The sequence below is a fragment of the Silene latifolia genome, chromosome 10 (assembly GCF_048544455.1).
Source record: "Silene latifolia isolate original U9 population chromosome 10, ASM4854445v1, whole genome shotgun sequence".
In the NCBI taxonomy this organism is placed as follows: Eukaryota; Viridiplantae; Streptophyta; class Magnoliopsida; order Caryophyllales; family Caryophyllaceae; genus Silene; species Silene latifolia.
In genome coordinates this window covers 47,458,292-47,485,327 of record NC_133535.1, presented here as the reverse complement: position 1 = coordinate 47,485,327, position 27,036 = coordinate 47,458,292, and the positions used below count along the sequence as shown (strand labels likewise).

Sequence of the window (27,036 nt, the reverse complement as noted above, 5' to 3'; positions counted from 1 at the left end):
AAATGAACTTCGTCCCCGAAGTTCAAACCCATACTCTAAAAAAAACTTAATAATTCAACTACGACACAACAAAACGAAAAATCAAAAACAAAACCCAAACACAACTCATACCGACTCAAAACAACCATTAACTGTACCAAAACCGACATAAAACCATACCAAAACCTTATGCGGTCATCTCCTTCCCCGCTAAAACAAACATGGCTACGTCCTCGTAACCACACATACCGGATAAAAAAGAGACGGATACCACTCCTTCATAACCTCTTCCGCCTCCCAAGTTGCTTCCTCAACATTGTGATTAGACCATAAAACCTTTAGCAACACTGTTTCCCCAGATCTACTTTTGCGAACCTTGAGATCAAGAACCTCTTTTGACACCTCCAGATAAGACAAGGATTCATCCAACTCGATGTTCTCTACCTCTAGCACATGGGAAGGGTCACTCACATATTTCCGTAACTGAGACACATGAAACACATTATGTACACGATCCAAAGCTGGTGGCAAAGCTAACCGATAAGCAACCTCTCCCACACTATCCAAAATCTCATACGGGCCAATGAACTTTTGGCTTAGCTTCCCTTTCTTACCAAACCGCATTACCCCACACATAGGTGACACTTTCAAAAGAACCCAATCCCCAACCTGAAACATGATGTCCCGATGATGTAAGTCCGCATAGCTCTTTTGTCGATACTGGGCCGCTTTTATCTTTTGCCGAATCACTTTCACTTGTTCTATCATCTCCTGTACCATCTGTGGTCTTAAAACCACCGCCTCAGCACTATTATCCCAGCAAATTGGACTCCTACACCTCCTCCCATACAAAGCCTCAAACGGAGTCATCCCAATACTCGTATGGTAGCTGTTGTTGTAAGAAAACTCGATCAAATCCAACCTATCTTCCTAAATACCACCAAACTCCATCACACAAGCCCTTAACATATCTTCCAAAGTCTTGATTGTTCTCTCTGTCTGTCCATCTATCACAAGATAAAATGCAGTACTCATCTTCAAGGTAGTTCCCATCAACTCCTATAACTCTTGCCAAAACCGAGAAATGAACCTCGCATCCCGATCTGACACAATGTCCTTTGGCACCCCATGTAATCTCACCACATTCTTCCTGTAGCCATTTGCCAACTGCACCTTACTCCACGTATATTTCATTGGAACAAAATGAGTTGACTTAGTCAAATAATCAACGATCACCCATATAATGTTATTACCTTGCTGGCTCCTCGGTAAACCCACTATGAAATCCATGGAGATAGATTCCTATTTCCAATCAGGTACCTCAAGAGATTGAATCTTATCTTATGGTCTTCGCTGCTCCCCTTTAACTCTCTGACATGTCAAACACCTAGCCACAAACTCAGTTGTCTCCCTTTTCATCTCAGGCCACCAAAAATTCTTCTTAAGATCTCTATAAAGCTTGTCACCACCCAGATGCACTGAATACGGTGTGCAATGAGCCTCTCTCATGATTACCTTTTTCAAATCCTCATCCTTAGGCACACACCATCTCCCATCAAACCGAACACTCCCATCAGAATGAATAGAGAACCGAGACAATGTCCCTTTCTCTACTCCAGCCCTCCACTCCTGAATCTTAGAATCAAGAGCCTGTTTCCTGCGAATATCCTCATGAAGATCTGGTTCCACTATCAGGTCTCCCTTAGCATCCCCTTTTTGAATCACATTTATCCATATCTTACCTATATCATCTCTCAACCTCATCAAAGACATAGTTGTGCATAGAGAATGCACACTCTTCCTACTCAACACATCAGCAACCACGTTTGCTTTCCCTTCATGGTATATGATATCCATGTCATAATGCCCGATAAGCTCCATCCACCTCCTCTGTCTCATGTTCAGCTCATTTTGAGTAAAGATGTACTTTAAACTCTTGTGATCGGAAAACACCTTAAAGGTCGCCTCATAAAGATAGTGCCTCCAAATCTTGAGAGCAAACACAACTGCACTCAACTCTAGATCATGCGTCGGATAGTCATCCTCATAAGGCTTCAGTTGCCTAGAAACATAGGCAATGACTTTCCCGTTCGGCATCAACACATAACCTAACCCGTTCTTGGAAGCATCTATATACACCTCAAAATTCTCACTCCCCTCAGGTAAAGCTAAAACTGAAGCTGTGGTCAAACGCTCCTTTAATGTTTGGAATGCTGTCTCACAACTTTCATCCGAACGAAACAAGTTCTCTTTCCTCAACAACGCGGTCATAGGCCTGGAAATCTTCGAAAAGTCTTTCACGAACCGTCGATAGTACCCTGCCAAACCCAAAAAAACTCCGGATCTCGGCGACATTCTTTGGAGCTTCCCACTTAGACATCACCTCTATCTTCCTAGGATCAACAGATACACCCTTCTTAGAAATCACATGACCCAGAAATGCCACTTTCTCTAACCAGAACTCACACTTAGACAACTTTGCATACAGCTGGTTGTCACGCAGAGTTTGCAACTCCAATCTCAAATGCTCCTCGTGCTCCTCCTTAGTCTTGGAATAGACTAAGATGTCATCTATAAACACCACCACGAACTGATTTAAGAACGGACTGAAAACCCGATTCATCAAATCTATAAACGCTGCCAGCGCATTAGAAAACCCAAACGGCATCACCACATACTCATAATGACCATACCTCGATCGAAAAGCTGTCTTTGGTATGTCTTCATCCCGAATCCTCGCCTGATGGTGCCCCGATCTTATATCAATCTTTGAGGAGACTCCGGCCCCACTCAACTGATAAAAAAGATCATCTATCCTTGGCAAAGGATACTTGTTCTTCATTGTAACACTATTCAACTCCCTATAGTCGATACACAAGCAAAAGCTCCCATCTTTCTTTTTCACAAACAAAACGGGTGCTCCCTACGGCGATACATTAGGTCTAATGTACCCCTTCTCTATCAAATCATCCAAATGTTTCTTCAGCTCCCATAACTCCTTTGGACCCATGTGGTACGTGGCCTTAGAGATCGGTTTTGTCCCTGGTTTCAACTCCACACTGAAATCTATCTCTCTCTTTGGTGGTAAACCCGGTATCTCCTCTGGAAAAACATCTGGAAACTCTCCTACCACTGGTAGCTCATCTGCTGTCGGCTCTACCATACTATGATCTTTCACATGGCATAGAATCAAAGGACACCCCTTCCTCAAGTAAGACTTCAATGTCACCGCTGCAATCACTTTGAATTTGGGTTTGACAACAAACCCATGATAAGACACACTAACTCCCTTAGGACCTCTCAAAGAAACTTTCTTTTGATGACAATCTATTCTAGCCTTGTACTTACCCAACCAATCCATCCCAACTATCATCTCAAAACCATCCATAGGAAATTCTAACAAATCCACTTGAAGATCAACCTGCGCAACTATCATGGATACCCCTTATAAAAACTAACTCAAACTTCATCTTTTACAGACTCAAACTCTCTCAAACCCATAGACTTAGCATGACCCGGCGATACAAAAGAGTGTGACGTCCCCGAATCAAACAAAACAAAGATAGAAACATCATTAACAAGAAAGGTATCGGTGATCACGTGCGCATCATCCTCAGCAGCTTTCTTGTCCATTATAAACAGTTTGCCACTGGTCTTTTGCCCACCCCCTTGTACCGTACTAGCTAAAGTAGAAGGCTTGGCAGCTGACCCTTGATTGTTGTTAGCCGTCGGTTTCTGATAAGAATTACCGCCATTGTGGTTGGACCCACCGTTGTTGTTACTCTGCCCTCCCTGGTTATTCCATGACCCAGCTGGTCGGTTGCTAGCATAGCTCTGTGTCGGACCCTGCGAAAAGCTTCCTTGTGATGGCCTCTGAAAACCTCTTCCCCCGGCACTAGTACACTCATGCCTCTTGTGGCCCATACCGCCACAGTTGAAACACGAGATACTCTAACTGTTACTACTACCTCGACCACGACCATAAGAAGATCCACCACTGAAACCCAATCCCGATGAATAAGCCCTTGCTTGGTTGTGATTACCCCTCTTGTAACTAGACTGGCCACCACCCTCACTCTCAGCCTTTCTCTTTTCCGGACCCCTCTCTTTGTTTTCCTTGGCCATTTCGACCAACCTCTCAACTCGTCCTGCTCTCTCATAAACTTCCTTAACATCGGTAAGGACCCCACCCGGTAGCTTCTCCATAATCTGATAAGTTAACCCCTTCTCGAAGTGAAGTGCTATATTCTCCTGATTTAGCCCCATATCCTCAGCATATCTCGATTTCTCATTGAACTTATGATAATACTCCGCTACAGTCATATCTGAGGTCATATTGAATGAATCGAACTCCTCCCGCAGCTTACTACGAACATGCTTTGGAACGAACTCCTTCCTCATATCTCTCTTAAACTCAGTCCATGGAATAGCAGACTTACTCTGCTTCAGATAAAGGTAGGATCTCAAACCTGTTAAACCTGGGCATACACGAAAACAACAAGAAAAGATAAAACTGTCTCAAGGAACTGAAGTTCCCTGAAACAAAAGACAAAAATAAACAGAAACAAACAGAACAATTGTTGCCTCCCCGGCAACGGCGCCAAATTTGATAAGGTTATTTTCAGTCGTTTGCCTTAATCAAAGTAAACCTAAACTACTACTAACAAAATAGCTAGCGGTAAGTCAGGGTCGAATCCACAGGGAGGCGGTGATTATCTAGTTTGTTTATATTTAAATCTGTCTTAAAGTAACCAATTGTGGGGGTTTGTTTCGTTTGTATGCTAACCAACTAATTGCAAGTAATTTAAAGGGGAAATAACAATAATATTAAAGGTCTAGGATTTCCGGTTCACTAGTGTAACACCCCCATACTCCAAGTGCCTTACTAGGACCACTTAAGGCATGGAAGTGCTACCATCTCGGTTACCCGAGGCAATGATAATCATAAGAAAATAAAGAAACGTACTTTAAAAGTAAACATAGTTTAAGTGACTACATGATCAAAACCAAAATCGATAAATCGAAATACAAGGTTCTCGACGGTCTCATCGCTAAAACTATCAAAGCTACAAAACACCGTCGACACAAATGAAGACTTCTAATCGCCACGTGATGACTCATCCCGCCTATCCCATACGCGTCATATCATACCGCTCAATAATCGCTCACCACCCCGAATGGATCACCACAGTTTTTAAAACATTAAACGGGTCAGTACTAATCACACAATTTATATAACCAACAAGATAAATAAACAACACAGCTCAAACAGTCACACACAATCACCCACACCAATAAATCTCCGTCACCGACTGTCCACTGGACCAGCCCTGCCAGTGGGGGACCGCAGCCGTACCCACCAAATCCCCGCCCATCATACCGAGCGATAACCCTGTCCCATTAATGTGCACATCCCCTCCCGTGGCGGGTTCCACGGAGGGCGAAACTAGGGCGTGAAGCCACTCCCGCAAGTGACTCCACTCAGCCGAGAACGCATCTCGAGAACCAGAGACAAACAATCAGCAATCACAATACAACATCAACAATCGTTTGAATCAATCAACAATCACTAACTACAGCACAATCACCACACATTATGTAACTAATACTGAGTAGGGAAACCCTACCTGGAATGCAACACAAACATCAGACGATCTAGCAGCTGTCTCAAAACCTTTCCTCTAAGAAACCCTTCTCCTATACACATAATCATACAATCACTACCACATCAACATAAACATAGAAAATCCCCAATCCCAAAATTAAGGTTTAACGAAACTTAACGAAATACTATAAAATTGGTATTTAGATCTTACCTTTGACGCAAGGAACACTATGATGCAAAGAACGAGATGATCCGACACTCCTAGCCTTGGGGATTTGCCAACAACGCAACGAGAGAGAACTACGTAACTCCTTTTTCTTTTGAAAGGTTTAGAAAGGATAAAAGTGATTAAAGAAACTGACGGAAACCTGTTATATTAAACTCGCGTTATTAGCAAAACCCGACAAAACAACCCCGTAAAACACACTTACTCGATCGAGTAACTGACGTACTCGATCGAGTGCCGCCTACTCGATCGAGTACCAAGGCTACTCGATCGAGTACCCTACAGGTCAGAAACTATTTTAAACTGCAAACTACCGTTACTCGATAGAGTACCTAGAGACTCATAAAACCGTAGTATTACAGTCTTCCCTCCTTAAAAAGAACTTCGTCCCCGAAGTTCAACCCATACATAGAAACAAACATACTAACTTGGTCAAGACGCAACAAAGCTACTAAGAACTCAGAACAAAACCCTAACTTATAAAACATGAAACCATGAACCCTTAACACCAACTCCACCAACTATTCCTACCTCCCCACATCGCTCACGATGTCGTATCAACTACATCATAAACTCTCCTGACACTAATTCCATACACTACCAACTACCATCCTCTAACGCTGCTAGCTCCATAATATATCATCCACTACCAAATCCAAAATCAAGACACTCATAGACATCAAACGTAATGTTACATTCTATCACCCTTAAAAGGAACTTCGTCCTCGAAGTTTACTCACACTCATAACTTCATCATCCAACTGTCAACACTAGTGAAATATTCTCACACTCCTAAACATCACACTACTACAAGCACGGCCATGGCCTTTTAATAACATCAACCACAAAATATACAAATTCATTCTTTATGCTACACCAACACTCTACTGTGAATATACTACCATATGCACAACTATCAAAATCTCTTTTATCGCATCCTACTCCTCTTAAGATAAATGTTACGTCCTCGTAACTCACTAATACTATATCCTTAGTTATATCTTCTCATTATTCTCATCACCATCACATGTCATAGATAACCACCTATACGCTAAGCACTCGCCATGCATATATCCAAGGCTCTCTTACTTAAACAATTCTCATACTTCAATTCACTCGTCACACCCCTAACCTGTACCTCAAAATCTTTAGCTTAACCCAAAACTTCAACTTTTCCACATTACCGCAATACGACATACCTCTCTATATAAACTATATAAAACTCCCATCGTCAAAAGCATAACTCACGATCCACACTTGTTACGTACACTCACACTAGCTCCTCAAGTTCTTTTCTTTCATTACTACAAAACTCATACATAACTTAACATGACACCAAATCCCAATACCCTGCACTCACTATCTCAACAAAAGGTTATGAACCACCTGCCGCTTTCAGATCATTACAACACATGTTCCACGAATCACTTGCCATGACTATGACTACCGATGCCTCATCTTAAAACAAGATCAAAATTACTGTAACAACTTCTCACAACTATGTCCCATCAACAGAATGTCACTATACCATGACAACAACGAAAACATATACAACTCTCTTTCATATCATACTCTACCCTCATTCCAAAACTTAACTGGTAAGAAACATCAATAAACAAAACAATTGTCTATCTGTACAAACTGAAACTCACAGGAAGCCACATCAGACAAAACAACAATTTATGTGTAACTGGTATGTACTTTTGAAACTCGAATCATAAACATCCCGCCTACTCCACCACAACCGGTGACGGTATCACAACACCGCCACCAACAGCCACACCGCAGTGCGAAAATACCCGCATCACAACACTAAATACTGTGCCCGGATCACCACCCGAGGCACCACAACCACATCGATAGTCATCACAACTTACACTATCCCATAAGCACTGACTCAACATAACTTCTCGGGCAAGAAAAACTTACTCAAATCCACTTTACTAAATCACAAAGCAACATATTATATGAATTAAACAGATAATAACCTCATGAACATCATCCCCTAACCACATCACGGAATAACATATATCATGAATACATACAAATATAACCAGTCATGCCAGATCAATCAAATGATTACTTTTTGAATATCATTCAATTAAATTACCGTGTCCAACATATATCACAGAACATTCAGATAACAGCTTTATAACTATCACACCATACCACTTCCCGTGAGGTCAGAACCTCGCACAAACATTTATACACATCATAGACCCGTAATCACATCCACCTAGTCAGTCCTGATCACGTAAGTTACCACTCGATAAAGGTTACCTGTCGCCTGAGCTTAACTCATATGCCTCTCATAACATATTCCCCCATTTGCATAACCATCACCTCATGCCAAGTATAACTATACCATTACTATTCAACTATTAGCACCCGCCTCATCTGACCACATCTTATACTTCCTTACAACCATACATATCAATCCGGCCTCTACAAAATCAACCTCATTAGAATTGCTACCTTTCTAATATACCATCACCCTTAACCACTAGTCACAAACCATAACACTACCACTGTCCGGACATCAAACCCCTTACACTCATCTCTAAACATCAAGTTTTCTTTCCTATCTTTGGTTAACATCCCAAATAACGAACATCGAATCCATCAACAAAATTACCTCAACATTCTTCCCAATACTATCCTTAATTGTATAGTCACCCGACTCACCACCAAAATCTAATATCATGCAGATATTCTACCAACTTCTTACTCCCTTAATTCCTCGAAACTCATGATTAATCATGTTGTCCTGAAACTTCTGTATAACCATTAATTTACTTACTCTTGATAGTATCATACATCTCGACGATTCCTTACTTTTATGTCACATAACTCCGGTCAACATTTTCCTAGTTTTACTCCCCTCATTCTTTTCTTTTACACTTGACAAAATCAATTTACTATTCAACTCCTTATCACTTCTACCTAACTCTTTAGTGTTCCGGTTACTTTCCCATTGCTCCAAGACTCACATCTCATTATTTTATATCGATATCATCTCACTCTTTCTTACCATGGATCTTCTCTTATAATGCTATCACTCACACTTGCCACTAATCTATCCATAAAATCAACGTTTAATGTTCAACAATTGCATCTCCCTTTTTACATCTCTAGAAATCAAAATTCCTTTCATACCGCTAATTGTCCAAGGAAATCCCACAATAGTTTCATCTCTTAATATACCAAATCTCCCAAACTCACTCACTGTCTACAATTCCACCTCGCGACATGTCTCCACAAAGTTCACTATATACCACTCTTCTCAACCCCTTTAAAACGAACTTTCACTATGTATATTCTTAACCCACACGACTCCTAACCATCTCCCTCCATAATTCTTTACACATCTCAAGTTGCCATTATCCACATCCTTACTCTCAATCCTTTCATTCTCACGTTCCTTAGGCTCACATCATCCCTTGCCCATATTCACTTACTTTTACGTTACTCAATACACAATCATATCACTCATCTCATCTCATCTCAGAAAACATGCTCTATGTCTCAATTAAGCCATAACGATCTTCCTTTTCTTTTTCCACTATCTATCGCAACCACATATAACTCATGTCCTCCCACCGAATTCATACTCACCACAGGTGCCACTCACTACACCACAAGATTGGGTAACTTACGCGTCAAGACCAACATACATGTAAAACAATGCATAAAGAAGCAAAATAACACCTTTGAATTAAACATAATATGCAACGAAGTCAAAAGATAGGCATATGACCCAAAACAGGGTCACTAGATCGAGTCTGATAGCCACTCGATCGAGTAAGGGACTTACTCGATCGAGTAGGTGAAGATCAGAAGCACGTAAAACAAATCACCAGGGCTACTCGATCGAGTAACTAACGTACTCGATCGAGTGCCGCCTACTCGATCGAGTACCAAGGCTACTCGATCGAGTACCTACGCATTTCTCAGCACTGTCCAGTTTTCGTAAAACAGCCATAACTCACTCATTTCTTGGTCGTTTTGGGCGTGTGACCTATCGTTAGAATCGTAAAAGAACAAGATATCACCTCCAATTGGAATCACATTAAAATCATTTATACATATCAAGTTATAACAGTTTAAAGACAACCTCTTTATAATCGAAAAACATAACTACTTAATTTTACCTCCAAACAATTTAAACGACAACATGGTAAACAAGAACAACCCAATATTCATAAAACCAGTAGTCTCAATCACATGTTACTATTTTCGAAAGCAAAGCAACAACATTCATCATGCAAATAATTTATTTAACTTGCCAATCATGACTTACCCACATGCTTTTATTCTATCACTTTTCGTAAACAAAACATACTCATACATTACAAATCCTATTTCCATGTTACTAATACAACAATATTACAAATACACTTCGTCACCTAAACATATTCATAATCACAAAATTCATATTCTCGTGCAATTGCCACTCCATCTTTTCCAATCAATTCATCCATTTCCACCACATTCTTCATACAACATATACATATGAACAATAGTAGACATGTATAAGAAATCATTATATAAAATTACACAAACAAAATTATATATAATCATATCACATATGAACTACTTCCTTTTTCCACCACATTACTCATCATTCTCATACACTTTTCTAACAATTCCAATCAACATTGTAAACCAACTATCATGCAACATGCTTTCAATCAACAACATACGAAATCACATCATCACCATCTTTTCTACACATTCCCCATTATCAACATACGTACACCCACTGATTCATGTCACACATCACTATATAGATACATAATTCACAAGATAAACACATAGCGATCCCGACTCATATCCCATGGAGACCGGTTCAAAATTGTAGGGCGAGTTTGCGACTTTAGGACGTCTCCCAAGTCTTTGCATTAGCTCCTACAACTTCTACCCCGGGTTCATTTTAATTGACTCCCTATGTTCATTGGATTCATTGGTTACAGGTTTCAGGATCGCCGCTCTGATACCATTTTGTAACACCCCCATACTCCAAGTGCCTTACTAGGACCACTTAAGGCATGGAAGTGCTACCATCTCGGTTACCCGAGGCAATGATAATCATAAGACAATAAAGAAACGTATTTTAAAAGTAAACATAGTTTAAGTGATTACATGATCAAAACCAAAACTGATAAACTGAAATAAAAGGTTCTCAGACGGTCTACTGCTAAAACTATCAAAGCTACAAAACACCTTCTGACACAGCGGAAGACTTCTAACTGCCACGTGATGACTCATCCCAGCTATCCCATACGCGTCATATCATACCTGCTCAATAACTGCTCACCACCCCCGAATGGATCACCACGTTTTAAAACATTAAACGGGTCGAACTAATCACACAATTTATATAACCAACAAGACAAAGAAACAACACGGCTCAAAAAAGTCACACACAATCACCCACACCAATCAATCTCCGTCACCGATCGTCCACCTGGACCACCGCCAGTGGGGGACGGCAGCCGTACCCACCAAATCCCCGCTCATCATACCGAGCGATAACCCTGTCCCATTAATGTGCACATCCCCTCCCGTGGCGGGTTCCACAGAGGGCGAAACTAGGGCATGAAGCCACTCCTGCAAGTGACTCCACTCAGCCGAGAACGCATCTCGAGAACCAGAGACAAACAATCAGCAATCACAATACAACATCAACAATCGTTTGAATCAATCAACAATCACTAACTACAGCACAATCACCTCACATTATGTAACTAATACTGAGTAGGGAAACCCTACCTGGAATGCAACACAAACATCAGACGATCTAGCAGCTGTCTCAAAACCTTTCCTCTACGAACCCTTCTCCTATACACATAATCATACAATCACTACCACATCAACATAAACATAGAAAACCCCCAATCCCAAAATTAGGGTTTAACGAAACTTAACGAAATACTATAAAATTGGTATTTAGATCTTACCCTTGACGCAAGGAACACTATGATGCAAAGAACGAGATGATCCGACACTCCTAACCTTGGGGATTTGCCAACAACGCAACGAGAGAGAACTACGTAACTCCTTTTTCTTTTGAAAGGTTTAGAAAGGATAAAAGTGATTAAAGAAACTGACGGAAACCTTTTATATTAAACTCGCGTTATTAGCAAAACCCGACAAAACAACCCCGTAAAACACACTTACTCGATCGAGTAACTGACGTACTCGATCGAGTGCCGCCTACTCGATCGAGTACCAAGGCTACTCGATCGAGTACCCTACAGGTCAGAAACTATTTTAAACTGCAAACTACCCTTACTCGACAGAGTAAGGCCCACTCGATAGAGTACCCAGAGACTCATAAAAACGTAGTATTACAACTAGTTCAATTATATGGGGTCTATTAATCAATTGCTAGATCTGTCAAGCTGTCTAAGGTCATAAGATCGGTCGACTCTATTATGCCCTTTAGATCGATTCTAACATGCGGTCGCTATAATTAGATACAATCTATTTGATTATCGCAGCCTATATTAATTCTAACCCGGTCGGTGAAAGGATTAGTTCGCTACACTAATTAACAACTTAGGCCTAAGTTAATTAACTAGAACAAGAACAATAATCAAACGACAACTTATATGATTTCCCTAGCAATTAATCAATTTTCCCTTTTTAATTAACCTAGATCCCCTTCATCCTAAATGAGGAAATTAGCTACGCATAATAGAAAGAATAACAATAATAGTAATGGAAAACATGATGAACAATAATAAAGATAAACAAGTAATTGAAATAATAATTGAAGAAAGATTAGAACAATACCGTAATTAAAGGCAATAGATCCGAACAATAATTAAACTAAACTAAGTATTTGAGAGAGTTTTCTAAGGTAGCTATACTAAACCTATGTAAAATAAGGCATAATTTAACCTAGAGTACGAGTTTTGGTATTTATAGTAGTCATAACCGACTTAAAGAAATTTGCGGAATATTGCGGAAACTAGTGGATCCTCGATCGAGCCAAGGTGCACTCGATCGAGGCACCAATTCCCAGATACCCCAACTCTCGACATTGCAATGTTTATTGATTAGGTTGGTTCCTAGATCGAGTCGAGAGGTGACTCGATCGAGCATGAAGTTCCTCGATCGAGCCAAGGTTGACTCGATCGAGGCACCAATTTCCTGTTTCGCGCACTGAACTTCAAACGGCCGCCATTTCTTCGTTACTTGTCAGAAACAAGTGATTTTTTCGGCGTTGGAAAGCTAAGAAGATAAGCTTTCACCTCCAATTGGAATCACTTGAAAATATGTTGTAAAACTCGAGATATGGCTCTTAAAAGTAGGCACTTGTAATAAGAAGCTATTTTCTTCGTGTTTTCTTCTTAACTTCTCTTCCTTCATTCTTATGGGTTCTTGTGCCATGCTTCGTGTATCCCTTCATGCTCACTCCTCGATGCCCATTTCATTCCTTTGGTCCTCAAATACGTCATTCCTGCATTAAACATCAAAAGGCGGAAGTATCGACATTCTAACATAAAAGGCATGTAAATGATATAAACTAGCACGAAAACCGTACCAAAAGTAATTAAGGGGAGGCATAAATATGTATATAATTATGACTCATCAACCCGCACAGCACCTACTCGATCGAGTAACCATACATACTTGATCGAGTTGAGGTCACTCGATCGAGTTACCCACTTACTCGATCGAGTACCCCAACTCCAGAACCTGACCAAAACTAACATAAAAACACACTCGATCGAGTCACATACGTACTCGATTGAGTAGCTGACACTCGATTGAGAGCTGACTTTACTCGATCGAGTTGCACAAAACAGCAGCTGCTGACGATTCTAACTACCCGCATGCCTTTAACTTTATAACTTTTAGCAACAATAAAACATACGTATACAACAACTCTTATTCACATGTTACTAGTATTGCCACATTATAAATCATTCCACCATACAACATGCTTAATCACAAATCATATTATCATATACAATTACTTCCGTCTTTTCCACCACATTCTCCATTCAACCTCATAACTTCCATCCAACATATTCATATGAACATTTGTAAACACATAGTGATCCCCATGACACCCCATAATGACCTGTTCAAAGTTTTAGGGCAAGTTCGCGACATTAGGACGTCTCCCAAGTCTTTGCATTAGCTCCTAACAACTCCTACCCGGGTTCATTTTAGTTTGACTCCCTAAGTTCATTAGATTCATTAGTTACAGCTTCCAAAATCGTCTCTCTGATACCATTTTGTAACACCCCCATACACCAAGGTGCCTTGCCAAGACCACCTAATGTATGAGAATGCTACCATCTCGGTTGCCCGAGGTAATGTATATCAAATAGACCATCAAAGAACGTACTTTAAATAAATAGTTTAAGTGATTACATGCCAAAACCGAACTTGATAAAATACGATACAAGTGTTCCAAACCAAAAACCAGTTAAAGTAAATAAAATGTCTCGACATAACAGCAGAAGACTAGCTAACTCGTGGTGATTCATCCCTAGCTAACCCTCGCTGCTCAACAACTGCTCACCATCCCCGAATGGATCACCACAGTTTTTAAAACAATTAAACGGGGTCAGTTACTACATTCACAATATAAGATAATACGACAACAAGTACACAATCACAATCCTCCAACAACGTTACATCACCAATCATCTGGCTAGCCTGAAGGTCTAACCCTGCCAGATTACCAGTCGCAACCAGTAATCCACACCGCTAGTGGTGGACCGCAGCCTTTCCCACCTAAGCCCCGCTCATCTCCATCGAGCGATCAACCCATGTTCATTAATGTGAACATCCCCTTTGTGACGGGAATCACAAGGGGCGAATCAAGGGCGTGAAGCCACTCCCGGAAGTGACTCCACTCAGCCGAGGGTGCACCTTGCGAACCACAGACAAACAACAACAACCAATTACAATATCAACAATATAAAAATCAACTACGATATAATCACATGCCAATCAACCATCAACCATCTCATAATCATGTATACAATAACTGAGTAGAAAACCCTACCTGGAACGCAATCACCACAATTCAACACAACAGCGGATCAAAAGCGCTCCTCTACGAAATCACCTTCTATCAACATATAATCATATAATCACAATCCATAATCAACAATACTCCCCAAATCCCCAAATTACCCAATTAGGGTTTAACAAAAACTAAAGAATTAATATAAAAACTGTACTAGGATCTTACCCACAATACGACGATCTCAAAGGTGTAAAGAACTCCGAAATCCGACGACTTAAGCCCTTGGATTTGATAGCAATGTGAGAGAAGAATGCAACGTAGTCTTGTTCTCTTTTGTAAAATATTTAAAATAAAGTAAAAAGTAAAAGAAACTGATGAAAGGTACTTTATATATCATTCTCGCATTGCTATCAAAACCCGACCAAAAACCCGTAAGAACCAACGTACTCGATCGAGTAGCCCCTACTCGATCGAGTACCCATTAGACAGATAACTGTCCAGAACGCAAAACTCACTTACTCGATAGAGTACCCATCTCATAAAACCGTAGTATTACACTTTCCCTGTTTTGCTATAAATAGAGATCACGAGTCTCCATAATTCGACACACCGGGATTGATTTTATTCCACTTCTTTTCTCTATCCTTGCATTTTATAACTTGTTACTGCCCAACCGACACAACGTGCTTGATCAATTATCGGCCACGTAAAATCGATTCCTAGCGTGATGCACTCGTCCTGCATTTAAAGACCGACCAATTTGACCAACTTCACCAATTTTAAAACACGTTAATCAAATCAATCCTTTTTAAAGGCCACTCATTGTATAAATTATATAACATCGAGCTACAATTTTCGTTAAAAATCGTCTTTCGACATCTCTTCTTTTCATTAAAAACCGTCTTTTTTCATCTCGTCTTTTATCAAACCGTATCTGACTTCGTAGATAAACTGCAAAGGGACAATTTTCAAATATTAATTAACGTAGACTACAAAGGCAGATCCGACTTTCCTCAGTCATACCTCCCTAAGAACGTACCTCCCTTAGAACGGAGGCACAAGCTTTGCGCCTATTCTAAGAGGTGCAATATAAGCTGCGCCTATTCTTAATAAGTTCTGACTACGTGACTCTTTCTATTCAGACGTAGGAGCCATTAGTTAATATAAATTGACTATTATCACCGTAGTCATCAGAACGTATTTAGCCTTGAATTTGATAACGCTAAATTTCAACCGATGCCTCTTTTTTGGTCTACAAATATCTTTTTCTTGACTTTGACCCTTGTCCCGACCTTGACCGCTCCTCATCTTGCCCTTCTCTCGTCCCCTTGACCTCTCGGATCGATTATCAGCAATAAAAGCATAAAAAGTGCTAGAAACGACTCCATATGACAAAAAGTGACGTGACGAGAAGACGAAACACGATTTTGGCAAAAAGGGAGCAAATATAACTAACGGCACCTATACTAAGACGAATAAAGGGGTCAAAATGGTTCAAAATGGGGTAAAATATCAAGTTATCAAATTTCCCCACACTTCAACCTTACTCATCCTCGAGCAAGTGACAGAACTAAATACACGACCCTTATTTAAAACAACTAGCCTATTATCTAACTAAGCATAATTTGATGGAAGGCAATTAATGGGCCTCCTCTGTCCTTTGAACTCACAATGAAACACAATAGAGGAAAAATGTCTTCTTACAAGGTAAGTGAGGTTTTGCCAAAATTGTGATGCATCTAACAAGAAAGCATAAAGGGTAGATAAAAAAATGCATCTAACAAAATACCGCTTTTCTCATCTAAGCGATGAAATTCTCTAGTTAGGTACATGTTCCGTTGTATGTTGTATGTAGTCATAGGTTCCTTGAAGAACTAAGTCTAGTACTATATAAACAAATCACAAATCACTCCTAAATGATGTGGGATTATGGTTCGGTCGACTTCCTAACAAGATTCGTTGTCAAATGAGATGGTAGTGGATATTCCGGTGGCGCTAGAAAACACTGTAGGTATGTGAATCCACCTTCTCAACAAGATGAGGAGCAGGGTCGTCGTCCCTCCTAGCTATGCAATTGATAATTAGACCGATTACAAGAATAAGCATCGACTTTATTTGAATTTATGTTTTTGCTTTATTTTGTGATTGTTTGAACAGATTACAATTACATATGTATCATATTTTAGTTTCGAGATGTGTCACCAATAATTACATATCAGGAAACAATACATGTGACAATAATGCTCAAAGTAAAAGTAACATTGGCTCAAAGCTAAAGAGAATGAGCAACTTTGGCAAGCAATCCAGAGAGCACAAAGGGAGTTGAAAAAAAGGGACTATGGTCAGTGTCAATGGCATACACTTGCAATGGTGGCCATCTCTTTATCATTGCATCTTGTTGATTTGGCTTTATTACTCTGTCTTGCAATGTCTTTATGTATATACGAGCTACTCTTTCTGATGATTCCTTTCCCTCTTCCAATTTTGCTTGAGTTACAGCCAATGGAAATGGTCTCAGTAACATTGATGCTAGTGTACAATCCTACAAAATACGTACATATATGTTCACCATATCGTCAATTACATGCCTACATGGCATTAGAGTCAAGTGATCATAAGGTTACATAATCAAATCCTCGAAGTCCCTAATACGAGTATCTCACAACTCACAAGTGAGCTTCAACACATACTATAAAGGAATATATGCACTAACCAATTTTCAAGCCTAAAGGATATTCATAGTAAGGGGAATAACCCAGAAAAATGTTACTTCATAATATATTAAAATATTAATTGATTGCTCAACATCACCTCTAGAAAGGTGGTGATTTTATAATAAAAGAAGGGTAAATTGATAGTTAGTTTTTTTTTTTTTTTGACAACAAAGGATGAATAACTTACTGGGGTAAATTGATAGTTAATACTTAATATTTACACCTTTTTATAAATTAGTACCCTTCATTCAACTCCAAATACAACATTACTTTTTTTTGACACTATTATGAAGAGAATCCTTATGATTCCTTGCGATCTATAAGAAATAATATGGTCATGTATTATCTTGTTTGATTCATCTTTAAGAGTACAATAAGAACACGAAACTTTTATATTTTTTCATAATGTAAAACTAAATATATTTATCTTACAAATCTTGCATTGACAAACGCGTAAAAAGGAAATATTGTGTTTGGAGTTGAATAGAGGAAGTACCTAATATAAGTTTTTTTAAAATTTAATTACTATGAAGTACATTTTTATTGCAAATTGGTACCCAGAATGAATTCTGACATTTTTTTTGGTATTTTCGATTAAATCAATCTATCTTTTTCTTTCTATGCCCTGATTATTCTTTACTATCATATCTTAATTACCCTTTTTCCCCAAATCAATTACATTTCTTTATCTTTATCACTCTTCAAATTTAACCTCTATATACAATCTCATCTCTCTTTTCTGTTTTTGCAAACTTGTTGTGTTTTTTTTTTTTTTTGAGGTTCCTTCAAAGTAAGAGTTTGTCAAAACCTTAATCTTAAATGTCTTTTAATCTTCTTAATTATTGGTATTATAGTCTTACTTCTTTCTCTTCTTTGTGTTCTTTCTTCTCATCAACTATTCTTTCTTACCTTTAATTGATCCCTTTTATTTCCCAAAAGTTCATGATATGAATACTCCAAATCATGATGAAAAAGTATGATTTGAGTGAGTTTATCTTGATTTAAAGTATGATTTTAGTTAATAAATCAAATTAGGGGTTTGATTGATTGTGCATTTCAATTAAAATTTAAAATTGTTGACCAAATTCATTTTACATTTTATGTACCAATTTGTAAGGAAAATGTACTTTTTAGGTATTAAGTTTTAAATTGTTTTATATTAGGTACTAATTTGTAAAAAAGTGTACATATTAGGGGTTAACTATCCACAAAAGAACTTGATAACCAAGAAATGGATAAGAAAAATCTCAGTTTATAAACTATGCACAAATTAAGCTGATATGTACTCCGTATTAGATAATTTGATATCTAATGATTTTTGTCACGGTTTTCTTTAATATATCATCGTTTGTTGGTCTAACGACTTTCTCTAAGTTTCGACAATAGATTGTTAACAAATTCATTGACTAAAACATAAAATCTGAACATATTTTTAATACGAAAATGACTAGGTTATTTATGAATGGGTGTGTATTAGTTTGAATATTACTGCACAACCTTTATTGTGTTTAAGATGTGAGGTGGAGACGAGAGAAAAGGAAGTGCGAACATAAATTATTGATAGAAAAAGGTGACATGAACAGAAAGAGTGGGGATTATAATCTTTCACATCCTTCGTGCATTTCCAATATGATATGCTTCAGACATTAATGGAATTATGGACCATCATGCAATTTTTTGACCACTATATATAAAAGACCATCCCCAAGCAAAGGTCACGCTAACTAGATCACGAACCGATTTTACTCTTAATTCCACCTTATTAACCTTGACCCATTTTCACCCTCCCAAGCAGAAGGTCGCGACCTAGGTCATCAACCCAATCATTATCCATTTTACAACATTTCCACTATCATATTATATACTTCTCTCTCTTACTTTTTCTAATTTTATAAATATATTCATTGTCCTTTTTTTATGTCCAACAAACCAGAAAATGACACATATTGGGTCATGGAAGAGGTCACAAAATGAAGCAAAGGTCACAAATTGACCTCCAAAGGTCACAAATTGACCTTTGGTCACAAATTAGCAACTTTGGTCACTAATTAAGTAGCTTAATTAAATCACTAACCATGACCAAGCAAGATCATGACCAAGCAATTGACCTTGCAGGGATGGTCTAATAGGAGTATAATTGATATTAATGATTTGATCGTCGAGTTGAGTCGAGTCGACTCACTTGGTCATAGGACGGTAAAATGCCCCTTCATAATACTGCTGCATTTTCAACAGCGATATTAGATGAGTGACTTTGATTTGTAAGTTTAACAAGGTACATACATACGTATTATGTACATTTATGAATTGTTGTTATGCGCATTGAAAATTATACTTTGGGGTCGTTTGGTTCGCTAGAGGAATTAAAGTTCCAAGGGAGTTACAATTCACATGATTTTGCAATTCATGTGAAATGGAAAAAAAGTGTTTGGTTGGAATGTGGGAAGTGAATTCCATAGAAATTAAAACTTACCAGGGGGGTGACCTAGGTAAGCAACTTCCCCCATCATGGAGGAATTAGAGTTCCTATGGAACTTCAATTCATGTGATTTGGGGCAAACAAACAACCCACCAATTTTACAAATCACGTGAATTGCAATTCATGTGTTTTATGTTGGGTAACCAAACAACCCCTTTGTTTTTGACTTTTAAAATAAAACCGAATCATATGAATGAGAGAGGGTTGTATAGTCGAAATTCAACTATGTATTTCCAATATGAATTAAGTTTATGTTTGATACGAGTAATAAAATGTTAATTAAATTTACCTCAATAGGACTCAATTGGTAGAATATCTCCCGCTGTGATTGTTGCTTGACGAATGCACTAGTTGGAGGTTCATCTTTTCCTAAACCGAATCCAAATTCAATTGCATCTCCCAATTCTGAAATATCCGGTCCTCCCTACGCATCATGAAACCACCCGAATTGCATGCATAAAATTCTCATGAAAAAGATACACTCCAATTTGAATTTTATCTTCGACTTACAAGTTTCATTAATAAGATCAAATAATTATGCATGATATCACATGGTCGACGCAGTTTAATCCATATTTTTTCTAACGACTAAGAATTGTTGTCGATAATTCACAACTTCAACCGTGTTATATGTAGCCAAATGATAAATGTTTCGGGATTGCACACGTTTATTAGTTGATTACTTGATTGACTAACACTAAAATTTGGGAGAGATGGTCTTACAATAAGTTATTGAGAGACCAGTCTTCCGTATCCTTTTATTTGCATTGTATTTCGGGACCCTTTTGTTGTTAATGCTGACATAGTAATTTCGTAACTATTTACATAATAAATGTACCTATTATATCTTTAATCACGATTTATACCCATTTTTATTACAATATTACCTTTAGTGCCATTTTTTCTTAAAATTGTAAAATAATATCTCGATAAATTTATTGAGAAACCATATTTTAGCAGATTTATTAGAAGTGTTTGGTAATTAGCGGGTTTAGGTTAATTATAACAACCCGACCCGCCACCGTCATAACACAATCCCAATAAAATGGGATGGCATACCTTTGGGCCCATTATTTGTCCTCACTCAAGCCCAAAAGCACAAGGCCTTGTTAATAAGTGGTGGGTGTAATTCTTTATAAAATATCCCAAATCTCTCAATTTCCCGATGTGGGACAACTTCCATCTCAAACTCTTGGGTTATTACAAATCCTCTCACACTTAAAGAACACAACGTCCAAGCCCAGAATTCTCCCCACTAGGTGGGTGACCCGAGTACTCCTGACCACGGGCTCACCACACGGTCGCAGGTCTGATACCATTTATAACAACCCGACCCGCCACCGTCGTAACACAATCCTAATAAGATGAGATGCATACCTTTGGGCCCATTATTTGTTCTCATTCAAGCCCAAAAGTACAAGGCATTGTTACTAAGTGGTGGATGGAATCCTTTATATACATATCGTAAGCCTCTCAATTTCCGGATGCGGGACAACTTTCATCTCAAACTCTTGGGTGTTACATTAATAGATTGTTGTATACATGTTTAAATTATAGACAGATTCATTTTATACAATCTACTAATATAAATATGCTAATGGGAGCAGCATATTGGAAAACAGTAAATTGAAGCTCATTCTACTGTTTCAATATATCATTTAATTTACCTACCAAACACGTAATTTAGTAGATTGTTAAGTCAAATATGCTAAAAATCTTAAATATACTGAAATTTTATCAATTTACTGTTTATCAAATACCCCCACTTTTTCTTGAATTTTTTAGACAATTATCCTAGATAATTGAAGTTGAATTCTATGATTGAATAAAATCAATCTAATACCGGGATGAAATGATAATTACATTGACTTATTGTTAAGTTTGTTGGGATGGTGTGGTCCACTTCAATTGTTTGATTCCTAAGGGTACGTTACTATTCAATCCAATGCAAATGTCATAGCTTTCATGACATAAACAAGTTTCCAAAATCCTTACCGTTTCTAACATCTTTTATTTAAGATAATACTCATGTACGTTACTATTCAATCCAATGCAAATGTCATAGCTTTCATGACATAAACAAGTTTCCAAAATCCTTACCGTTTCTAACATCTTTTATTTAAGATAATACTCATGTTCATGTTCACATGTATTATAATCCTCTATTTGCTAAATGAATAGATAAAAGTAGGAATTTTTCTGCTTAAATTACCCTTAACTACAAATTGGGCCTTAATCTATATATATATATAAAAGAGAGTTTTTTCGAGCGATCTGAGAGCGTCCACATCATCAAAAATCAATTTAGGAAAGTATAATTTTTGATGTAAAAAATAAAGTGGAGAATCTTTTAATTATTATAATATGTATATTTCCTAAATTATATTCAAGTGATATTTCAAATTTTTATATCAAACTTTTACATTTCATTTGGCGAAAAAATATCGTTAAAAAAATTATGAAAATAATATAATTAGCTTTGTGGTAAAAAATGCTATCATTAGAGTATAGATTTCATATTCTTTGCACATATTAAAGATGGTGTACTTCGTAATACGTAAAATTGTGTACTTTTTAGTATGTTTTGTCCCACATTGAAAAATAACGTAGGTGCGGTGAATATGCTACATATAAATAGTAGAATTGTCCCACATCGAAAGATTAGCTCAAGGTGATGTGATCCTATGATTATAAATAGGAGGCACATTTGGAACTTATGATCCACCCAAAAAAATTTGAGTCTCATAAATATTGTTTTAAAGAGCTCTTAAGATTTGCAATCATTATCTACGATATGATATAAAAAATAAAGTGAATCAAAAAATACAAAACTAAAGGTTTTACTAATGGTAGTCTCCTGACAGAGTACAAAACTAAAGAAATAATGTCGGTAAAAAAATTATGAAAATAATATTATTAGATTCATGGTAAGAAATGCTATCATTAGAGTATGTATAGATTTCATATAATTTGCACATATTAAAGATGGTGTATTTCATAGTATGTTATATATCCCACATTGAAAAATAATATAGGTGTGACAAATATACTACATATACAAAATAGAATTTTCCCACATCGAAATATAACATAAGGTGGGTGATTCCATGATTATAAATAAGAGGCATTCTTGGAACTTAGGCATCAACCCAAAGTCATTTGAGTATCTTAAATACTGTCTTGGAGTGCTCTTAAAAGTTTATATCATTATATTTTCTACCTATTGATTTTATATGTCCCACATTTAAAAAATAATGTAGGTGTGGTAAATGTACTACGTTTAAATAATATAATTAGAATTGTGTTAAAAAAATTTCTATCATTAGAGTATAGGTTCATATCATTTGCACATATTTTTATTATGATAAAAAAAAATAGAAAACAAATGTATGAATATTAATAGATAATATAGTATTTACTTATTATTAAATCGGGTTGGATGTCGAATTAGGTTCAAAAAATATGGTGTACTTTTAAATATGTTATTCGTCTCACATTGAAAAAGAATGTAGGTGTGATAAATATATACTACGTATAAATAGTTGAATTGTCCCACATCAGAAGATTATCATAAGCTGAGTTGATCTCATGATTATAAATATGATTTATCCTTAGAACTTAGGTATCACCCTAAATATATTAATCTCTCAAATTATACTTATTATATAAGAGACTTTAAACATAATCTTGAATTAAATGTTAAATTTTGAAAGTTGTAACATTTTTTTTAGGTGGGAGAAAGAGCGATAAAATAGTCAGTATTATAACGGAAATTTTTCATGATACCCTCGAATTTATTTAGGTGGGAGAAAGAGCGATAATGAAGTTTATCTTACACATAATACCTCTAATTTTAAATTTCTACATATAATACCCTTGTGTTTACTTTTTTTCATAATGCTATTACTCCTATGAGTAACTAGATGAGTAATTGAGCATGCAATGCTATTTGTGTTTTGTTATTTAGGTATTAAATGTTAGTTTATTAAATAAAATATGGATTTAGGAATTAGATAATGAAGTGTTTGTGTTATAGATAACAAAAGAAAAAGGCGTCCCCAAGTCATAAGAGTAATGGGCTTATGACGGAAGTTGTCAAATGGTATTCTGAGAAAGAAAAAGGTGAACAAGGGTACCATTTGTAGAAACTTAAAATTAGGGGTACCATGTGTAATCTATCAAAATTCAAAGTTACCATGAGAAATTTCTAATATTATAATGATATAGTTAATTATATTTTCATTTAAAAGAGAGAGATATTCGTACCAATAAAACAATAAAGGGAGAATTATTTTTAATTGTTATTTTATTGCCACGCCATCAAACTTAACGTCCATTTAATAACCTTTACATTAGGGGGTACCATGGGCAAAAAAATGGAACCTCAAGGGTACCGTAGGCAGATTCTTAAAAGTAGGGGTAACATGGAAAATCTGACAAAATTAAGGAGTACCACGGAAAATTTCCGTATCTCAATTATGATTTTTTTTTTTTTGAAGAAAAACAACGTACAAATATTAATGGAGACTGGAGAGTACTTGATCATATTATTAAATTTAAATATAACTATTAGATATAATGAGTAGCAATTGTCCATATTCGGTATTCGGGATCTGGTTGGATGTCGAACTAAGTGGAAAAAAGATAGTGTAATTCCGAGTATGTTATTTGTCCCACATTGAAAAATAATGCAGGTTTGATTAATATATATTACGTATAAATAGTAAAATTGTCCCACATCAGAAAAATAATTCAAGTTTGGTGAATATATTACATATAAATAATAGAATTGTCCACATCGAAAGATTAGTACAAGGTAGGGTGATTATATGATTATAAATAAGAGTTAACCCACGTATATATTAATCTTTTATTTTTTTTAAAGAGATATTTTAATAATATGTAAACCAATCATTAGACATAGAAGGTAAACATTAAACCCTTATAAGTTATAACGTTTTTTTTTTGCATTATAAATAAGTTTATTACCCCGTTGCAACGCACGGGCATTCAAACTAGTATTAAATAATTTTGGTTATTCTCAAATATTGGGCTTAAACTTTTGTTTATTCTATACGAATGTTGGCCTATTTTATAATTCTTATTTCTCAATATTTGTAGAGAAATATATTACACTTAAATACTTTAGACTATCATATATCTGTCAATTTGCAAGATTACTATATATTTTTACTCATATTATTATTATCACATTGAACCATAAATATATTTTTTTTTTTTTTTTTGGGAAAGGTAAGAAATTAAACCATAAATATATTTAAATTATTATATTACAGAATTTTCTCCATCACAAATATCTTCGATCTCTTATTTAAAAAATACATCGCCGAAATACTAATTAGTGTGATTTTATAAAATACGAAAATCTTCCTAAAATACAACACCAAATACACAATATTTATTAAAAATAGTAAATGTAATGATATTTTGATTTTTTTCGTATGTAAAATTGTCCTCAAGTTTTTCCTTTTCTATCTTAATAATTATTAGAACACATCAATATTGTAGACTTTGACAATAAATTTAAAGTGTAATTATTAATAATGCTCATTTCTCTTTAAAATCAATTAGTAATAGGTGTATCCCTTAGCTTATAAAATCCGACCTCTGTATGTAAAGTAATGAAACACAAATAATCAAAAGAGAAGACAACAGTCTCATCTAATTAATGTTATACAGTAGGATCATTTCATGAGAGCAACGATAATTAGGTGAAATCTGTGTTATAGGAAACCAAGTAAAATAGGATATTAGAAAGGGAATTGGGAACTCACATCCTTGACATCCTGGTCAGTCTGAAAACCCAAATTAAGCATGGAAGCAGCAACGTAAACAGCAGCTTGAATCTTATCAGGGAACTTGTGAATAGCATCAGTTACGCTTATTCCTCCTGCACTATGCCCTACCAATATCACCTACATACATGTATACATTTCCATCTTAATTTCAGATTCCGATCGAACAACCAAGTTAATTTCTTGCTTGCTTAACCATAAGTCATAACGCACTCGAAAGCCGGCTTCCCGTCGGGTCTCACGGTTTATTACATAAGGGGGAATAGTATCGACTATTTCACGCGTTCAAAAGTTATCAACATTAAAGATATTATATTATTATGACTCCCTTTCCACCAAGAATTATGACAACTTCTATTTTGCAACCTTTTCCACAACCAAACACGTCACATCACATATCTAAAACCAAAAGACAACATATGAATGAATGAACCTACCTTATGTTCATTCGGTAAGGAAGTCATGATGTCAACCAAAGGCTGGTTATAATCTTGGAACGAAAGTATGGAGTCGACGTCGGTGCGGTCAATGCCAGAAGCTTTGAGGTCAACGCAGGTGACAGTGTGCCCTGATGACTCTAACAGGGTTCGAACCTTGTACCAACACCATGCTCCATGGCTAACACCATGGACCAATATGAAGTGTGTACTTGTTGATGATAAGGGCTTTTTAGTCATTTCACTAACTGACACCTCTTCTCCCATTTATATATTATATATGTATGTGATTTTGTATAGAAATAAATAAAGCTTGTTATTTTATTTGTTTTACTTTTAGTGAGGATAAATAGTGGAGTTTCTTAGCTTTTTATTTTGGTGAAACTCGAATATTTATAGGCAGCAGAGATTTAGAGAACATGTGCACTACAGATAAATTATGGAACAATTTTCTTTTCTTATTGACGTAACAGCTACCATACTTATATTACACAAACTATATTGTCCACTTGTACATTTACTACAAACTCACCCTATCAAGCATGGATACTTCTACTATTTAGCGTTTCCGTATCCAAAATCGATACTTATACGATATATTCAGAAACAATTAGTCTTGCTTATAACCGTTGTAAATTATAACGGAGGGTGTATCACCCTATCACCCCGAAAAAAGGTGTTGGTTGGGTTGAATTTATACCTCCGTTGTAAATAATAACGGATGTAAACAAGAATTTGTGATTCAGAAATATGTGTTCGACACTTAATAAATTATGTCTAATATT

The 27,036-nt window shown here is 36.7% G+C and overlaps 1 protein-coding gene across 1 annotated transcript; it reads right to left on the bottom strand.

The window, feature by feature from the left end:
* Positions 1 to 16,915: 16,915 nt before the first annotated feature.
* Positions 16,916 to 26,719, bottom strand: LOC141605596 (methylesterase 17-like). The gene is made up of 4 exons (XM_074424434.1): positions 26,252 to 26,719; positions 25,794 to 25,934; positions 20,288 to 20,422; positions 16,916 to 17,347 (listed from the first exon to the last, which is right to left on the bottom strand). The coding sequence occupies exons 1-4, from the start codon at positions 26,516 to 26,518 to the stop codon at positions 17,078 to 17,080; spliced, it is 813 nt and encodes a 270-aa protein (XP_074280535.1). The 5' UTR covers positions 26,519 to 26,719; the 3' UTR covers positions 16,916 to 17,077.
* Between the last annotated feature and the right edge of the window lie 317 nt (positions 26,720 to 27,036).

Excerpts from the sequence above, each read along its gene's own strand:
- LOC141605596 (XM_074424434.1), bottom strand. The coding sequence starts at position 26,518 with ATGGGAGAAGAGGTGTCAGTTAGTGAAATGACTAAAAAGCCCTTATCA. Across the intron at positions 25,935-26,251 it reads CCTTACCGAATGAACATAAG|GTGATATTGGTAGGGCATAG; the intron begins GTAGGTTCATTC and ends ACATGTATGTAG. Across the intron at positions 17,348-20,287 it reads ACCAATTGAGTCCTATTGAG|GATTGTACACTAGCATCAAT; the intron begins GTAAATTTAATT and ends CGTATTTTGTAG.